General features: G+C 34.9%; 1 protein-coding gene across 4 annotated transcripts in view; it reads right to left on the bottom strand.

The window, feature by feature from the left end:
• LOC132144025 (type II inositol 3,4-bisphosphate 4-phosphatase-like) overlaps positions 1-18,877 on the bottom strand; it is a 162,740-nt gene that overhangs the window by 46,011 nt on the left and 97,852 nt on the right. For all 4 annotated transcript variants that reach the window (XM_059554730.1, XM_059554731.1, XM_059554733.1 and 1 more), the window contains 2 exons: positions 16,954-17,062; positions 3,360-3,543 (listed from right to left, as the gene is read on the bottom strand). In XM_059554730.1, coding sequence (XP_059410713.1) covers positions 3,360-3,543; positions 16,954-17,062 — 293 coding nt within the window. The remainder of the gene's footprint in view (positions 1-3,359; positions 3,544-16,953; positions 17,063-18,877) is intronic.

Genomic DNA, 18,877 nt, shown 5'->3' with positions numbered 1-18,877 from the left:
TAACTAACATTTCATTAAAATACAGCGCAGCATAAGACCCTGTGATGAAGATTAGAGGGAAGGACGAGAGATGCATCAGAAAACGAATAAACAGACCGAGATGGTATAGTCAATAGAAACGCAGAAGAAAGAGTGAGAAGAATTAGAGACACAGAAGACACGCCGGTTCTTCTGAAACAACAACATATGATTTGTGCGAATATTTGCAAGAAAAACAGAAAGAGCAGGACGACCTCATTCATATTCGTATAGGTACTTATACATATGTATAGATTTGTATGTTTGGAGAAACTCTCAGAGTATGCAATGTCCAAAAGTCTGATTTCACAGTGAAAACCTCATCGGGAGACTTGAGAATAAATCATGATAAACTGGATCTGAGAAAGAAAAAATATTACAAATGAAATCAAGATGAGACCAATAAAAGAAAATACTGTTTTCATGGTCAGTTTTTAATTGATTTATTTGTTAATTTAGAGAAATATGCCTTACAATTAAGCGTTTTTATAAGCTTGAAAGAGTTTGAACGTTGAATGAAATGAAAAAATAAATCTTAAAAAATAAATAAAAATAATATAATAAATAAATATAATCATTTTAATATAATTATTTAAAATTGCTGTTTGTAATAAATAAATAAAAAGTTCAGAAAGATTTTCAATAAACAAACTGCTGTTTGGTCAACATGATAGTTAAAAAAAAAAATTAATAAATAAAATAGCAAATAAAAAAACTGATTTTTTTTTACAGTTGCATTTTGGTTAATATGATAACAGATTCTGAATCAACAGTTACAGCTTCTGTTTGGTTAAAATTACAGTTATAAAAAATAAAAATAAATCAATAAAATAAAATAAAATAAATATGAAATATTTTGAAATAATACCTTTACAATTACTGTTTGGTTAATGTGATCTCTATTTAAAAAAATAAATAAAATAAAATAGACAGACAGACAGACAGAAAGATTGATTGATGAAAATTAATTTTTGTCCAAACATCGATTGTAACATTTAAGTTACACTGTTAGACTGAGTTTTAACTAAAATAAATATAAAAAATTACAAATGCTGTTTGTTTAAAATGATACCTAAAAAAACTAATATTAAATTAAAATAAAATAAATAAATAAAAAGTCACAGCCCTAGATGCTGTGCTTGCTGTATTGTATACAAAAAATAAAATAAAATAAAATGAAATAAATAAAAAGTCATAGCCCTAGATGTTGTGCTAGCTGTATAAAATAAAATAAAATAAGCACAGATGCTGTGCTTGCTGTATTGTATACAAAAAATAAAATAAAATAAAATAAAAAGTCACAGCCCTTGATGTTGTGCTTGCTGTATTGTATACAAAAAATAAAATAAAATAAAATGAAATAAATAAAAAGTCACAGCCCTTGATGTTGTGCTTGCTGTATTGTATACATAAAATAATAAAATAAAATAAAAATAGTCACAGTCGTAGATGGTGTGCTTGCAGTGATGTACACAAGTCTAATGCAACATCAACAGGCGCCCACACAAACAGAGGCTGAGGTGGAGATTTCAATCAGCAGAAGCGTGTGATCATGCGGCGGCCGTCGTACTGCTAATCAAGGAGGTGAAGAGCAGAGCCAGAGAGAATTAAGCAATGAAGGAGGCTGATTGCTGATATTCTGCTGTGACAGAAACAATCTCTGTGTCACAGATTGCACACTGACGGCAGCAGATGTAATTCATTAATTACACACATAAAACATGAAGGCCTCCAACATGAGACACTCTGTCCGGTGGCTTCTGTTGGCTCTGGCAGAGGGGAACGTGACAGACCCATGCCCGTTTGTCAAACAGCCTTCATGTTTCCAAACGGACCAGTTTCAGGCCGAGACTCGGTGCGTATGTTGATGTGAAATCTGGTGTTGTCTACAGAAACACGGAGCACATTCACTGCTGTACCGAATCACCGTGCAATTCATTTCAATGATGTATTTTAATGATTTGCTGTAATGGTTTTTAGTCATGGTAGCATGGTAATACCATGGTATTAGCATTTGACACGGTACAAGCACAGTACTGTTGTGTGGTACAGACAGTAAATGGTTTCTCTCAGTGATTCAGCAGAAGCAGCTTGTGCATGTGGATAAATGGAGTGTGACAGTAGCGTATTTCATTAGCAGAGATATTTGCCCTTAAAGCATGAACATTTGCAGGACTATTACCAGACGCACTAATTTCTGCCTCATTTTACATTTATGCTCCCAAACCACCGCCTTGAAGATTAATACTTTCTTTAAAATTTAAAACTTTATGCAATCCCAGATTGACTCGGGTATTCAAGGACACTGGCTAAAATTGCCTCTCGAATAAAGATGATTTTTTTTGGATGAGTCATAGTAATACCATAATGAATACTCAATTACACCTCATGTCCAGTTATTATGAAAAACAAAAAACATAAAAAAATGAATAAATAAATACTAACTATATTCAAGGACATTGGCTAAAATAGCCTTTTAAAAAAAGATTTTCAAGGTTTTTTTTAATGAGTCATATTAATACTATGTCCAGTTATTACCTTAACTAATTCTATATATTTTTATTTTATTTTTTATAATACTTATTTGTTTGTTTGATTGTTTATTTCAAGAACACTGGCAAAATCATCTTTTAAGAGTTTTTTTTGATGAGTCATAATAATACCATAATAAATCTTTTACCTACACCTCATGTCCAGCTATTACATAAAAAAAAATACTTTTGTATAATAAATAGATAATTAAATAAACAAACAAATCAACGAATGAAAAAAGATCTATCTAATAATATCTATTATTATATATTTTAACGTTTTAATAAATTATTAATTAATATAATAATAATAATAATTTCAGAATGGATCCTCACCTACACCTAACGTCTACTTATTGTCTTGGAATTGATTTAATTATTAAATTAAATTAAATTAAATTAAATTAAATTAAATTAAATTAAATTAAATTAAATTAAATTAAATTAAATTAAATTAAATTAAATTAAATTAAATTAAATTAAATTAAATTAAATTAAATTAAAAGGTTTTTAATGAGTCATAATAATAAATATCCGTATATAAATTTAGATTTTGGGACTTTTCTTAAATTTTCATGTTTTGGAAATAAGTCTCATTAAAAAACAGCAATACTGTTAAAAAATGTTTACAATTAAACTTTTCTTAGAATTATCTTATTACGTTGCACCACATTTTTGTGGAAATGGTGACGCACTTTCTTCATGAATCTCTGAAGATGATAAAGTTACTAAGAAGAGCATTTATTTGAAACCGAAATCTTTTGTAGCATCTGTCCCACCTGATGAATGGAAAGCGTTTGCAGGCCTCACCTTCTCCTCCAGGCTCTTGAGGACGTCTCGGAGCGGCTGGCTGGAGCTCTGCTGGGCCGTCTGGAGCAGCTGGTCGGCCAGCGCAGAGATGTGCGGCTGCAGCTGGGACACCACACACAGGATCTCGCGGGCCTTGGCCGTCTGTTCTGGAGGATAGTAAATGCACTGATACGCCGTGCTGTGGCTGGAGGACGTCATACAGCAGCCAGAGAGACAACAGAAACAGAGACACAGAATAAAAAACAGCAGGGAGATGAAGAGCTCATCATCAGACAGCTGTGATTACAGCTCTGTGCAGAACATACACATACACAGACAAAATATATCTTACAAGCCCAGTCGAGCCAATTCCAGTCCCTGCGTGAACATCACGGCCCGTGTTTCATCTGAGCAGCCAGGAGAAATGACTGTTTTTAAGGGATCATATCATGCATTTTAAGCAGATCATTTTTTCCGCTGATGGCCATTCATTTGTTTTTGGTTTTTTTCATGACGTTTTACCCTCTCGGTGACCCTGTGGATGTTTGTAGATGAACTCAGTCTGCAAATAAGACAATGCACTAGAAGCGAACGATGCCAAAACGTCTTTTAATAATGTCTTGAACCAATATGATTAACAACAACAACAAAAAAGTACTAAAATAAATCATTTTATTATATTATTAAAATATTATTATTTATTATTTATTTAAAATAATATAATTATACTTTTATGATAAAATAATGAATTATCACGTACAAAATAAAATATGTTAATATTAAAAAAATATGATTTAAACTATTGTTATAGATTATTTATTTTAAATAATAAAATTGTATGCAATTATAAAATAATGTTTTAGAATTAATACTTATTAGTAAATATATAAAAAATGTACTAAGATACATTTTACACAACTTCATCACTTAATTATACAATTAGAACATTTTAGATGTATTATTTATATCATATAATTTGTTAAAAAATGAATTATTTGTAAACATTTATACATTAATGTAATTATTTAAATAAATTACACATATTTCATCACTTTTAATTAGACTTATATTAAATATAATTAGAATTATAATTTATTTTTTATATGTATTATATAATTTGTTATATATATATAGTTTATTATTATTTTTAAATATATTTGTTATATATTTATACAATATTTTAGATTTATTTAAAATGTAACATTTTACTTCATTTTATTTACACAAACTGATTCTTACTTCTAAATGGTAAGCCCTTTTATATATATTTATCAAAATATAAAACAACATTAATAATATATACGTACTGTATATAAAATGTGCTACAAACAACTTCAGAGACACAGCGTACAGATGCTTCTGAATCCTTTGAGGTTGGTATAACACTGAATTCATGGATTTAATACAGCAGGTTGATTTTTTTGTGTGTGTTTACAACAAATTAGATCAATTAAACATGTTTAACAGCATTGCAGCATTTAACACGATTAACACCAAATTGCCTAATTTGATATTATAAGCATAATTCTACGAAGCCGTTCTGAACTAACACACATTCACAAGCCCCGTTTCAATTATAATCACACTTATTGTGCTCTAATGACTAATAACTAAATTCAGCCATACAAATGACTTTACTCTTATTAGTCCCATCTGGATTTCATCTATGACAAATTTGCCATTCCAAAAGTCATTATTTCAATATTTCTCCATCATTTACTCATAAATGAGAGCCCTGGTGCGTGTATTAAACTCAATCATCTGCACAGCCACAAAAGTTGCAACATCTCCAGTTTTCTCTCAATATTCTCTAAATGTGTAGACGTGAATGATAAGTGCTTGTTAATGTTAGAAAAGGCCTCTGGGCACTTGAGCATCCAATTCATGTCCACTTTTAATGGCAGTGGTGAGATTTCTGTAGACTTCATCAAATACACTGAACAGTTAGGGGGTTAGGGACAACACATAATGACGAGCCGCTGTGGGCTGGAAGTTTGTTTGTGATGCTGGAGATTAGAGACAGATCCTAGATCAGCGTATCGGCCGAGACGCACAGAGACCAGGCCCATGGCTTCAGATAATTAGCTCCCGGGAGGATCGCTAACCACCGCGGCTCTGAGCAAATAAAATGCCTTGCTTAAAGAGAGCAGACGCACACCAAAGACACACCAAATATATGAGGGGACATCAATAACTCAAGCCAATGGACTCATTTAGCAGGTCTGCAATGACAAAACACAGCAGAGACCGGGTTAAAAAGTCAAACTGATGCTTCATGTCACTTAAAGTAATGACACAACTTTGCTAACATAGATACATTCACACTTGGAGGAAGGCTGAAGGCCGAAATGCATCATTATTGAGATGGCCAGAATGTAACTAAAGGCTTTTAAACATTGTTGGACCAGTTGAAGTGCCTTGGATCCTTCTTTTGTAATAACCACATTCTCATTTTCCAACAAGTATCTGTGTGAAGCCTGATCTGATTTAATACAGAGAATCATTAGTGCAGACTGAACCAGTTTGGTCAAAGTTTGAATGGTTCGGTAAAAAAAGTAGATCCTCTGATTCATTCAATTAATCTGTTAATTGTATTCACAAATAGTCTGAATCAATTCGCTCATTTGAAAAAGACGAAGGTTAAAAATCGATTTCCCAGTTAATTTGAGTCATCATGGAATAGTGCTTACAATTAAAGCCTGTTTGGTTCAATCAAACTGATTTGTTTAAATCAATTCTATGAATCGGTTCTAAAAAGGTTTTGTTGATTAATTTGATTCATCAATCAAAGTGTTCATAAGAGTGTTTTTATTTAAATTATTTTTTTTTTAATTTGTTAATTCGGATTCAAAAAAAGATTCACTTAATAGATTCCAAAAAAAAGATTCCTTTATCAATGTTTTGAAAAGTCACTGAACTTTCTGTTTTAGCGATTCACTTTGTTTAAACAGTTCATTCCACTTTGAACTCTCTATCTTAGTGATTCAGTTCATTCATTTCACTCTGGTTTAAAACAGATCTACCAAAATCATTTGAGTCAACTCAACAGTGTTCGAAAACATCAATTCTAAAGGTTGTTTTAATGTACTGATTCATTCAGACAATTTGTTTCAATGAAAGGATTAAAAATAGATTGACAGATTTGTTTACCACTTAACAGTGATTAGATTTTATTATTATTATTAGAGCCCGACCGATATGGATTTTTGGGTGCCGATGCCGATATTAACTCTAAAAGAGCCGATTTATAAGCCGATATTTTGATTTTAAAAATAATCTGGATATTAGACCCATTTCCTATAAACTGCATTTACACAACAGTCAATAGCAAAATATCTGCCTGTTCTATGTATGTGGGCTGTATAAACCATTTTCCAGACTGGACTATGTTAAAAAAAAAAAGCCTTAGATTACAGTCTCAATGACTAAACAATTGCACATCAAAAGTATATATTTTTTAATGATCAAAAAACAGTCTGGTTTTAAACATTTAACACTTTTACTTTCTTCCAGTTGAAGCTGGTTTTAACAGTCTGTGTGTTTACTGTAAATAAATTATAATACTAAAGTTAAAGTATTTGCAGAAGTAGTCCCACACTTTGCTGCTACAGCATTCACCTTTTTCAGCCATCTGTAGGCAGAAAGAGAGACAGAGAAAGAATAAGCATGTGTATCAATAATATCACCATGTATCATTACTCATGTCATCATTAGAATTATAATAATAATAAACTGGGATCTCCTACATAGGCAAAAATGAGAAATATATATATATATTTTTATTTGTCAAGCAATAGGTATTACCTACTTATATTTAACAATATTATTTCAACATTTTCCTGTTATGTCTGTAAAGCTGCTTTGAAATAATATGTAAAAAAAAAAAAAAGCGCTTGTTCAGTTCACATTTATTTACATGTTCCCTCTGGTTTAATCATTTCTGACGAACCTACTGTACTTACTGTAACTACACTATATTTGCTCTCACAGACACATTCACAACAGACCCGTATATCTTCTCCTCTTCTCTTTGTGCAGTCTGAATCAAAACATCGTCTTGCCTACTATTACCGGAAGATTACGAAATCAATTCGAAGTTGAATGGTTAACGTTAGTGTCATGAACACACCGCTGTCAATTTTGAGAAGAACCCCCTTCAAACAAGTTAATAGCAAGCATTTAAGGGGCCTGCTAAAAAGGAAGCTATTAGCGTTAGAGTAACGTAACCAGCCTGAATTCACCAAATTGTTCTCTGGACCTGAGGGTAGCCTCTTCTTCCTTGCTTCTCTCTTAATTCTCAACAGCAGGACTAGCGCTATCGCTCGCTTCTTACAACGGGACAGATACATGTTTGCTGCTGACCGAAAGGAGGAGGAACAGACTATGAAAGAGCTCCTGCTAAACGTTTTTAAAACTCCGCCTATGCCATAGCGCAGCGCAAATCGCGTTGTATCTGAAGGGCAACGCTGAACCCAGCGGCAAGCGCCGTGCATACCGCGTCCTGTGTGAAAGGCCCAATTACGCGGTCATTATGTGGGAAACACACCGCAATAGAATAAGAATAAGTTAAACACTAACGTTACAGTTTGACCTCCTATTAACGTTCGCGCTCTTCCACTGATAAACATGGTATTAGCTTTGTGGCTAATCTAATATAGCAATGCATTAGCGGCTGTAAGTGATGTTACAGAATATTTAGAAGTGATAATGATAGGACCGTTAGCTAGAACTACCACACAGTTTTTATATACAGGGTATGAACTAAATCTACAATCATTTCACATGACGAACGACAGACTCACCGTCAAAACAGTTGATCGCTTTCTTCTGTAGTGGACTTCTGGCGCTGTTGTTAACTCTGGAGCTGCAGAGCTCCCTCTGGTGGGCACACTGTGCAACACTCATAACATGAGTGAAGCATGAGACTCTGTTTCTCATGTTTCATCGGCCGTTATAAATGCCGATGCCGATTTAAATGCAATTAGCTTATATCGGCCGATAATATCGGCTGGCCGATATATCGGTCGGGCTCTAATTATTATTATTTTTTTTTTTTTGAATGATCTGTTTTAGCGATTCATTTCCTTTGGACAATCATCACTCAAAAGTGTTCACAAATTTTAATTAAATTCAATTTGTTTCAATCAAATAGAATCATCCAGAAAGTTAATTTCAATGAACTGGTTCAAAAATAGACTCAGATTTTTTTTCTCCATTAAATATGATTTAGAAAAGTCAGTTCAATCTGAAGGATTTAATGATTCAGTTCACTCATTCAGTTCATTATAGCAATCTGTTTTCTGATTCACAGATTAATTTGAATAACTCAGAGTAATTCACCCAGCGTGTCATTTTAATATTTTGGTGGCACAATACATTTTTTAATATTTATAATGCATAAATATACTGTACATTAAAAACATTAAGTTCCTCTCTCTTTTGTGCCATTTTAGTACTTGTGTACTTTGCTGCAGTATGTTAAACTGAGTAGTTGTACAGTAATACTGATGAAACAAACCATTAGCAGCAGTGTCCTAAAACCAAGCAAAGAAAAGGCAGAAGGAGTGCGGTGTTTATTAGGAGGTGATTGACAGGAATCACTTCTCCCTAATGCCACCTGCGTCCCGGTGCCACAGCTAATGACTCGTCTGCCGCACACCTCAGGAGAACCAGAGCTGATCTCATCTGAAGAGCTTCTATATCAAGCCAGGTTCAGGGAAACAGCATTTGTGCCGTGAAGACTAGCAGTAGAGAGAAGCACCTGACTCAGTGATCACAAACCCTCCAGCCACTGCTCCCAATCTCAAACACCAGACACAACCTGTGCAGGTCTGGGCATTTTCATCTACAGACTCTCCAGAAGTAGATGGCAAACTGAAACTGAGGCAGAGACAATACTCTGGGAGATACGGTACAGCAAACAGCATTAGCATAGTACTCAGATTCATTTCAGCCAGTCAGTTTGTTCATCTAGTTCATTTTAATCAACCAGTTCAAAAGAATGAATCACCAGTCAGTTCTTAAATAAACATTTCAGATTTTTTTAATACTTTCTAATCTCACAAAGTAAAAAAAAAAGAAAATATTAGTGCTGGGCAACGATTAATCGCATCCAAAATTAAAGTTTTTGTGTACATAATATTTATGTGTATACTGTGTACATAACAGTAAACAAACTAAACAAACACACATACAGTATACATTTAGAAAATATTTACATGTATATATTTATATACATATCATTTATATTATATATAAATATATTTAATATATAAGCATAACATATTTTTCTTAAATATATACATGCATGTGTGTGTGTGTGTATATATATATATATATATATATATATATATATATATATATATATATATATATATATATTCACAATACACAATACACACACACATATATTATGTACACAAAAACTTTTATTTTGGATGCGATTAATCGTGATTAATCATTGCATATAAATTCAGAATTAGAAATTATGATTATAAATATATTTCATACAAATAAATGAATATACTTCTGTTTAGTGCAGTTTTTGAATGTGGTTTATATAATAAGATATTAAATAGTATTTCAAATGTATTGTTAAAATAAAAAAAAATATATGTATATATTATATAATGAAATACAATATAATATGATTACAAAATAAATAACATATAATTATTTTATTAAAATATAAATAGATTTGTATTATTGTTAAGTTAGTGTTACATGTAATTATTTTTTGTACAATCAAATGACATAAATTATTAAGATTATATGATTGTTAAAAACAGCAGTATTTTGATTTATTTATTTATTCTTTTTATGCATGCAAATACAATATTGTTTTGTTTAATTTTATTCGTAAATGTTATTCAAAATTAAATTAAATTTGACCCTTTTTTTTTGAGGATTGATAAACTTATTGCTGTTGTGCCAAGCTTATTGCTTGGGCAGCTACAGAGTCAAAGTATCTTTAAAATAATTTCATTAATTACTCCTGAGTCTATTAGCAATTACAGTAACAGTGTATTCTTCAAAAGGGTGCATAACTAGCCTAAAATAATCTACACCTCAGCATCAAACACACAGCAGGAAATATTTCAAAGGAGCACTACCATAAACCTCATCCTCCCCACACATAGGCAGATCTGTAAATGTGCTGTCTAGACGTTCACAAATGATCAATGGAACTAAAAATGATGCTAATGAGAGGAAAGGAAACGCCAAGCCCTTCAGTGCAATCAGGTCCACGTCTCTGGTGAATCTCTAATCAAACGTACACATAGAAAGGCAGAGAGAGAGATGTGTATGCCACAGGATGAGAGTTTACACCAGGCCAGACAATACCAGCCGCTGCTGGGGGTCTGTAGCTACGCTCCCATCATCCTGTTTTTATGTCAATTCTGAAGTATCTTTAGAAACGAGTGATGGAAACCCCAATTTTTGAAAAAGAATATACCTTAATTGCTTTTACGTTCACTTGAAGTGCATTTAGACTTGAGTAAAAAAGGGTTAATGTGTATAACAGGAGTTTGAAATGCATTTATCGGGTAAATTCCTCCATGTGCATCAAAAAATTATGTGACTTTATGCTATTAGACGGCATAACCTGACTAACCAGCGGACTGATCTCATTAAACAGAATCTGAAATGTTATTATGGTCATTCTTAAATGCCAGAACAAAGTATTTGTGTATAATTGCCTCCTAGAACTGATTGCATTCCCAAACCGCAGGCGTCCACCTCAAAAAAGCAAGGACCACATTTATGGTGTTTTTTCTGAGGTACAAGTAATTGATTATATATGAAAATTATTAAATTGAGTGGCTTTCCCTACTTTTGTTTGCCAGGAACCCAGCTTGTAATATGGAGAAAGCTATCAGTTACATTCATAACACTCCTCTTAGCAAACAAAAATAATAACTTTTTGTTAATGTTTCCATTAAGTTAAGGAAAAGAATTCCATTTTGGAAACATTACAGGAATATGCTGCATTTTAATGTTCTCTGAACATTCTGACAAAATAGCAACTTTTAGAAAATGAACATCCAAATAGAAAGTTTCAGAAAAAAATGTTCCAAGAATCAATAACATTACCAGTATTCCACCAATATATAACGTTCCACCAATGTTTCATGATTTTATAAATAACATTCCACATAAAACATCGATATTTTATGATTACATAAACAATTTTCCATCAATGTTCCATGAATATTGAACATTCCATTGGTGTTTCACAAATATATCAACAATATTCCATCGATGTTCCAGGAATACATCAAAAATGCTCCAGTGATGTTGCGGGAATGTATTAATAATGTTCTTTTGATCTTCCAGGAATATATCAAAGTTCCATCGACGTTCCAGAAATATTTCAATAACATTCCATCAATGTTGTACAAAAATATCAATAATGTTTTATCGATTTTCTACGAATATATCAATAATGTTCCTTTGATGTTCCACAAATGTCAATAACGTTCCATCAATGTTTCAAAAAATTATGTTCTTCTGTGAAAATTTTAAGAACAATACCAAGATTTGAAAACTGTAATCTAGGCTGGAACAATGTTTGTTCATAACTTTGGGAAAACCTTGCCAGAACGCTAGCCAAATTTCGGAGAAAGTTGCTGGGATGTAGTCAAAGTACACACACTCAAATGCACCCATTCAAGCAATCTGGAAGGAGACGATTATCTTTGTGCAGCGAGCAAATCGACTGCTGAACGACAGAACATTCTAGTCATGCCGACACGCTCAAATTAAAGGCAAATAAGATGCTCATGGACTGTCCTGGATTTAAAGAGAAATAACTGCTTGGTCTTGGAGGCGGCCTCAAGGAACCGGAGAAATGGATATTGATTGGCTTTCACACAGCGAGCCAATCAAAGCCATTGTAGCTACATATTACATTGGGCCGAGCGTCCACCCCTGACCTGATGGATCGGTCCAATCGCTCCCCGGCCGCCTTTCGTGCGTCGCTCTTCAGGCAGAAGAAAAGACAGATGGCTCTTTCATTTCACTCTCAGCTTCCTTTTTTCCCCTGCACCCTTTTTCCTGTGATTCATTAATAATGGCTAAGAATTGCGTCTGTCCTATTATTTGTCTTCTAATCAAAGAAAATGCTAAAAGGTTGCCTTCCAGGAAGGTCTGGGTGGATGCGTGAATGATTATGAGTGTGCTCACGAGGTCATCTACACAGAGTTTCTTGCAATCATTCACACACAAGTTCTGCTGCACTATTCAATCATTGTCGCATGTCGTGTGAATGCCCCTTTTATGTGTGAAGAGATAAAAAAACAACCAAGAATGGAAGTATAACTTACCTCAAAATTTACATTTTGTTTTCATTTATTTACATTTGTGTCTTTCCAAAACATTTTCTTTAGTGGACCACAAAAGTAAACATTTTGAAGAATGCATTTGGTTGCTTTTTTCCATGCAACTACAATGAATGAGAACTGGAACATTTAAGCCTTAAAATAGACTTAAATGACCATAAAGTTCACAAGACTTGTACACTATATTCCAAGCCTCTTGAAGTAACTTTATGTGAGAAAGAAACCAAATTTAACTGAGATTCACCCATCTGTCTGTCACAGCTCTGCTTAGCTGAATTGTGAATGATTAATTCTTTTGAATCATATCTTTCCAATAAAATCAAATGAGTCAGTTAAAAAAAACAGTCGAAATGAACTGGACTGATCTGGATTATGATTTTTCTCACAAAAAGCTACGACTTCAGTAAACTTGGACCATGGTGCACAAGTCATATAAATAATTTACTGAACTTTTTAGTGATTTTGTGGCCTTTGAAGCATAAAAGTTTTAGTCCTCATTCATTGTAATTGCATGTAAAAGTTCAGCTAGTGCAATCTTCAAAACACCTTCAGTTGTGATCCACAGACGAAAAGGTCACACATGTTTGGAATGACATAAGGAAGAATAAATGATAACCATTTTAAGGGGGTCATATGTTGCCATTTTCTTTTTCTCTTTGGAGTGTTACAAGATCTTAAGAAGTGCATAAAGAAGATGAGTAAAGTTGCAAAGACTAAAGTCTCAAATCCAAAGAGATATTCTTTATAAAAGTGCATAGTCTACCACACGCCCCCACATGTCTACATCACGATGCGAGAAGATTTGCATAACACCACCCAAATGTTCAGGATTTGCCACTGATGATTTAAATGCGAGTTTTAACAGTGTAGAGTAGCGCTTGTTGTTTGACATTTCTCTGATCACAAATGCAGACATGGTTTTATGCAAGTCATTATAATCGGTAATTATGTCCCCACTGGATGCAACAAATATCTTGTTTGTAATGGGTTTTACTGGTTTTCTGTCTCCTGGCTCGACAGCATCACATTATGGCAAGGGCCGTAACATTTCCGTCACACGCTTGAGACAATCAGCCAATCACAACGCACTGGATAGCTGGCCAATCAGAGCACACATAATCATTTCATTACACCAAATACACAAAATAATGTTCTTTTTAGCAACATCATATGACCCCTTTAAACGTCCTCTTTTACAAGCATCTTTAACTTCATGTGCAAATTTAATACTGCACTGATTTAATGGAATTCTCTTTTAAAAAAAAAAAAACAACTATAAAAGGACTTCCTAGCTAGAGAGGCATAGAAAAGCATGTAAAACATTAGCCAAGTCAAAAAGGAAACAAAATGAGGTCCATATCAAGCTGGATTAATGTGCAGCGCCAACGCTCTTTCAGAAATTGATTTCTCTCCAGTAGAAACAGCAAATGTCCTTGCCTCGTATAAGTGGCGCTCCGCCGATAAATCTTTTCACCACTGGAGGCTGGAAACTTTTTGTAAAGATGTTCAATTTCTTTGTACTAGTATTCCTCTGTCGGTCTGGCTCAGTAACATAAAAATCCAGGCACTGTAAAAAAAATAATTGGACTTTGCTTGGTTTTTAATGAGTCTGTTCTCAGAGGGGTTGAAAGAAGAACATCTCAAATTATATAAAATGGACACATTCACATGACCGGCTTCGTGTCGACAAAATCACCCCCTAAGACTTCACTGAATCCACAAAAGCCAGCTGTGATCATTCACAACATACAAAAATAGAACTGAATACCAGAAACTTGTGAAGCTCTTTGTTGATGGAAATCACAAGAGGGATGAGATGACATGACATGCTCTTCCTTCTTCTGAGAGTGGAGAATAGAAAACACTCGTAGCTGAAATGTTTGGTGTGACGGCAAGGACAGAGGAACTGCTTCAGCGACTGCCAGGCTGCTAGAGTCAAGACACAGGCTTTCTAATTAAACATCTCTGCGAGGACAAACCGAACAGAAGATGGAGGAGGAGTGCGAGATGGATGACTGAGGCAGAAAGAGATGGTCACAATTCATTTGAGGGCAACAAACACGTCAGGAGAGACTCGGAGAGTCGTGCCAACAGGATCCAACTGGGAAAATGTGCGACTCTGAAGTTATTAAAGTCATTAAGGACTCTAGAGAGAGAAACAACACTGTTACTGTATATTCCACCAACAATTTGGAACTAAACTTGTGGCTGAACGTGAACACTTATTACTCTTCATGACAGTACAATCATTGCACATTCAGACTTTTAAAGTGGTTTTGGCCCAAATTATATTTAAGCAAGACTGCTGCTAAAAAGGCTAAAAATACTACATAAAGGCACTGTAAAAAACCAAGCGTATAATCCAAGCGCAACCTCCTGCTCTCTCTCGCAAAGCCAACAAGAACTTAAACTGTAATTCGTCAACTGGCCGCTAGAGGCTGGCTGTTAAAGGGAGTCAATCCCATAGACTCCCCATGGTAAAATCACCATTAAAAACATGTTTACAGCCTGGTTCATAAAATGATTTTGGTCTAAATAGCTAATTTTGCCCTTAATGACAACTGTGAGGGGGGTGAATTTTTTTTATAACTCATCCGTTTAAATTATATTAAGCCTTAAAGTTCTGCATAATTAAGGCCGTGGCCACTTGAGTGACAGGTGGATTGCCTGCTGCTGTCACAACCATCAAGCTAGGTGGGTGTGGCTTCAGCAACCAGTTCCCGCCTCTTCGCTGCCAAGATGGCGACGGTCGCTTCCGCCCACTTTGAGCTTCAAAAACACTCTTCGGAAGCCTACGGGTGACGTCACGGATACTACGTCCATGTTTTCATACAGTCTATGGAATAAACATGAAATCCTGGGTAAAAGACTTTGTTCAGCATCGATGTGGCAGAAAATCACAGCTCTGTTGGTTTGACGGATCAGTGCTAGCGCTCGCTTTTCAATGGGAATCAAAGCTTGAGGAATTGTGAAATAAAAAATCCTCCATCATTCATAGAAAACAAATGGATTTGACTGGATTAACACATTGATCAATTGAAAGATATTTAATGAGGGAAAATATTTAGGCCTAAAGCAAAACATTAACAACATCAACTTTGAAAAGATGAAAATGTGCGTGCACGTTTCAGCTTCCGAATGATGCAACCTTCACACAATTCCCTAGAAATACATCTAAACGTGCTACAGCTTATGCGGCTTATTTCTCTCCAGCAAAATAATCAATTTACACATTAATTTGCCTCAGTGCAAGATATTGGGCCTGTTTAAACCTGGTCATTTCATGCACTTTCCCTGATCGGATATCTATCTGATTAAATCTGATAAGATTATTCGCTGATCTAATATCTCTCTGTTAAAACGTTTCCATTTACATGGATATAAATCCGATCTTCAATTTTCGCGCTCTATTTAAATTTAAAAGTTCACGTCAACAAAAAAAAAAGCACTGCATTTTATTCATTATCAGCACATTTCAAGATCAAAGCCTGCAACAGGAGAGCGCGCAGCATCAGCACTGAAAAGATAAGTTAGTCACACTACTTTTAATGAAGATGGTTGTGTTTTACTTTGCGTTTTATGTTCAGTTTCATTTGTGGCAGTTTGCGCGTCAGCTTGATGAAGAGATGCTCAGCAACTCGTCCTCGGCAATACATGTTGCATCAGAGCTGTCATATCTGCCTATAATGTCATATAGCCTATAACATGTTCTCACACGTTTATTATTTCAACGTTTTGGGAGGAGAACAATTTGTATATGGGGTTTGGAAAAAAACTCCTGGAGTGGTTTGAGCGATTGGATTAATTTTCATCTCAAATGCGTTTCAGAGAACATTTACACCTGGATAGCTATCCGATCAGGAAAAAACACATGAAGTTACCAGGTGTAAACAGGCCCATTGAGACTAGCCACCATCAATATGTGCCACATTTACGTTGTTTTGTAATGCTTTGGAGCCTGACAGCCTGTGGTCTCAAAAAATATTCTTCGGACATGGATGACAAGGATCGAATGAATTAAAAACAATCTCATTAAATGAAAAAACTCATCGGTGGTGTCATGTTGACAAATTAATCTAGTATAAAATCGTATCTATGCAAAAGACAGAAATGACATATTTTGCCATCTTTTCCATCTCTACAGCAGGATGCTGGTGTGTGTCTGATGCACAATCGGAGGCTTTCATGGTTTCATATACAGCTGTCAGAAAACCATTCTCCATCTCCAGTGCAAAGTAACCAGAAGAGACACGTATGAACATGTGGAAACTGACCTCTTCTTCTCAGATTCATATTTGCTGAGCAGTTTCTGCAAGCCTCCATTCTTGAAGCCTTGCGAATGGGCTGCCGGAGCTCCTACTGTGACCACATCATAGAAGGAATCTGCGGAGGAAACATCGGCAAACATCCTTCAACAGACCTCACAAATCACAAACAAGCCCACAGCACACCGTTTGCGTCTACATTTCATCTTGTTTTATGTGCTTCCTGTTGTTTTGTGAATTCATTCCACCTCCAGCTCTCTGAGGAACTGTGATACGTCTATTAAACAGGATTCAGTGTGGAACGACATGCTGTTTAGACATATGTAAACCTACGCAACGTGTATCAAGTAAGGGAAGCACCTGAGCATTTTCATAATGTGGAAAAGACAGAAAAAACATGAACTAGACAACAGCATATACCTAAACTTCATAAAAAGTTTGCATTTAAAAGACAAATTTCCAGTTATCACATAGTATTTACAGAATTTACACAGAAATTCTAACCTATTTCATTTGTGCTTGTAAAATACTTGTTTTTTGTAACTCTTCAAATGGCCTTTTCTTTCAAAACAAATCATCAAGCAAACAAACTTTATGAGATTCATTCAGATCTGGTTGCTTTGTTTTAAGGCCTATAACTATAGACTTATAAATAAATATAAACGCTCGCTTAGAGCCTTAATGTGCTTTGGTGAGGAATATTAATAAATATCACAACCTCCTGACATTTATCCCCCAATACACACAGAAAGAAAGTGGCGACAAAGCGATTTACGTGTGATATTTGCAGAGGCTCTATGGATGTTTTATTTTTAAACCCATTTTTACACCAATTGGGGCTCATTTTCATGATTTCACCTCGATTCCCAAAGCTGCCTATGGAGAAGAGGAATGGGAAATGTCTTCACGGTGGAGGTCACACGCTGCAACTGCAGCATTTCTGTTAGATATATGCAAGGTCAGCCAATCGGCTCTGTGGGAAGTGAGCGCAACACATTAAATGGCAAATAACGATCCAAGCCACTTCAAATGCACTGATCCCAGAGTGCTGGGATCATGACGCTGGACACTGCTCTGGCCACTTCGTTCCTCCACACTAATGACGATGAGGTTCTCGTGCGACGATTTCTATCCCACCCTTGTGCTCTCGCCACTCCCCAGCCGGGTCCAGAGCATCTAATTGGCTGTTTCACAACAGTGTACCCACACGATGAATACAGTGGCATATATACGGGTCAGGATCATCCGTCACGCATGGCCCAATTTGTAGGCGATTTGTGCTGGTTCTTGCAGTCTCTATAAATGGAGGCTCTGATCCGAGGGGCTCAGGCACCTGTGTCTCTGTGTGGCAGAGATTAATTGTTTGTAGAGTCTAAGAAATGTTTTAAGTTTTAAGTCAATTTAACAGGGTAATTTAGTGCGATTTTAATTTTATACTTTATGAAAAATATATTAACAGTTAGGCCTATTAAAGTGATAGTCCACCCAAGATGAAAATTATGCTGTCATTTACTCATCCTGGAAGGTTTTCCACAAAAATCTACATGTCTTTTCGGCTAAAGAAAGAAAGACATGAACATCTCAGATGACATGGGGGTGAGTAAACTATCAAGACATTTTTATTCTGGCAGTCAACTAATCCTTTAAAAGAACCATCATTTACTTAGTGTGATGAACATTTTAAAGGGGTCATATGATGGGATTTCAAGTTTTCCTTTCTCTTTGGAGTGTTACAAGCCATTCGTGAATAGATAAGATCCCCAACGGCGCAAAGACTCAAGTCTCAAACCCAAAGAGATATTCTTTATAAAAGTTAAGACTTGTCCACGCCCTCCTAAAATGCCTAGTTTAAACACGCCCCCACATGTCTACGTCACGATGTGGGAAGATTTGCATAACGCCACCCAAATGTTCACGCAAAGAAAGAAGTCGT

The sequence above is a fragment of the Carassius carassius genome, chromosome 7 (assembly GCF_963082965.1).
Source record: "Carassius carassius chromosome 7, fCarCar2.1, whole genome shotgun sequence".
Taxonomy (NCBI): Eukaryota; Metazoa; Chordata; class Actinopteri; order Cypriniformes; family Cyprinidae; genus Carassius; species Carassius carassius.
Note: the sequence above shows the minus strand (reverse complement) of the source record. Positions and strands in the feature narration are given on the sequence as shown.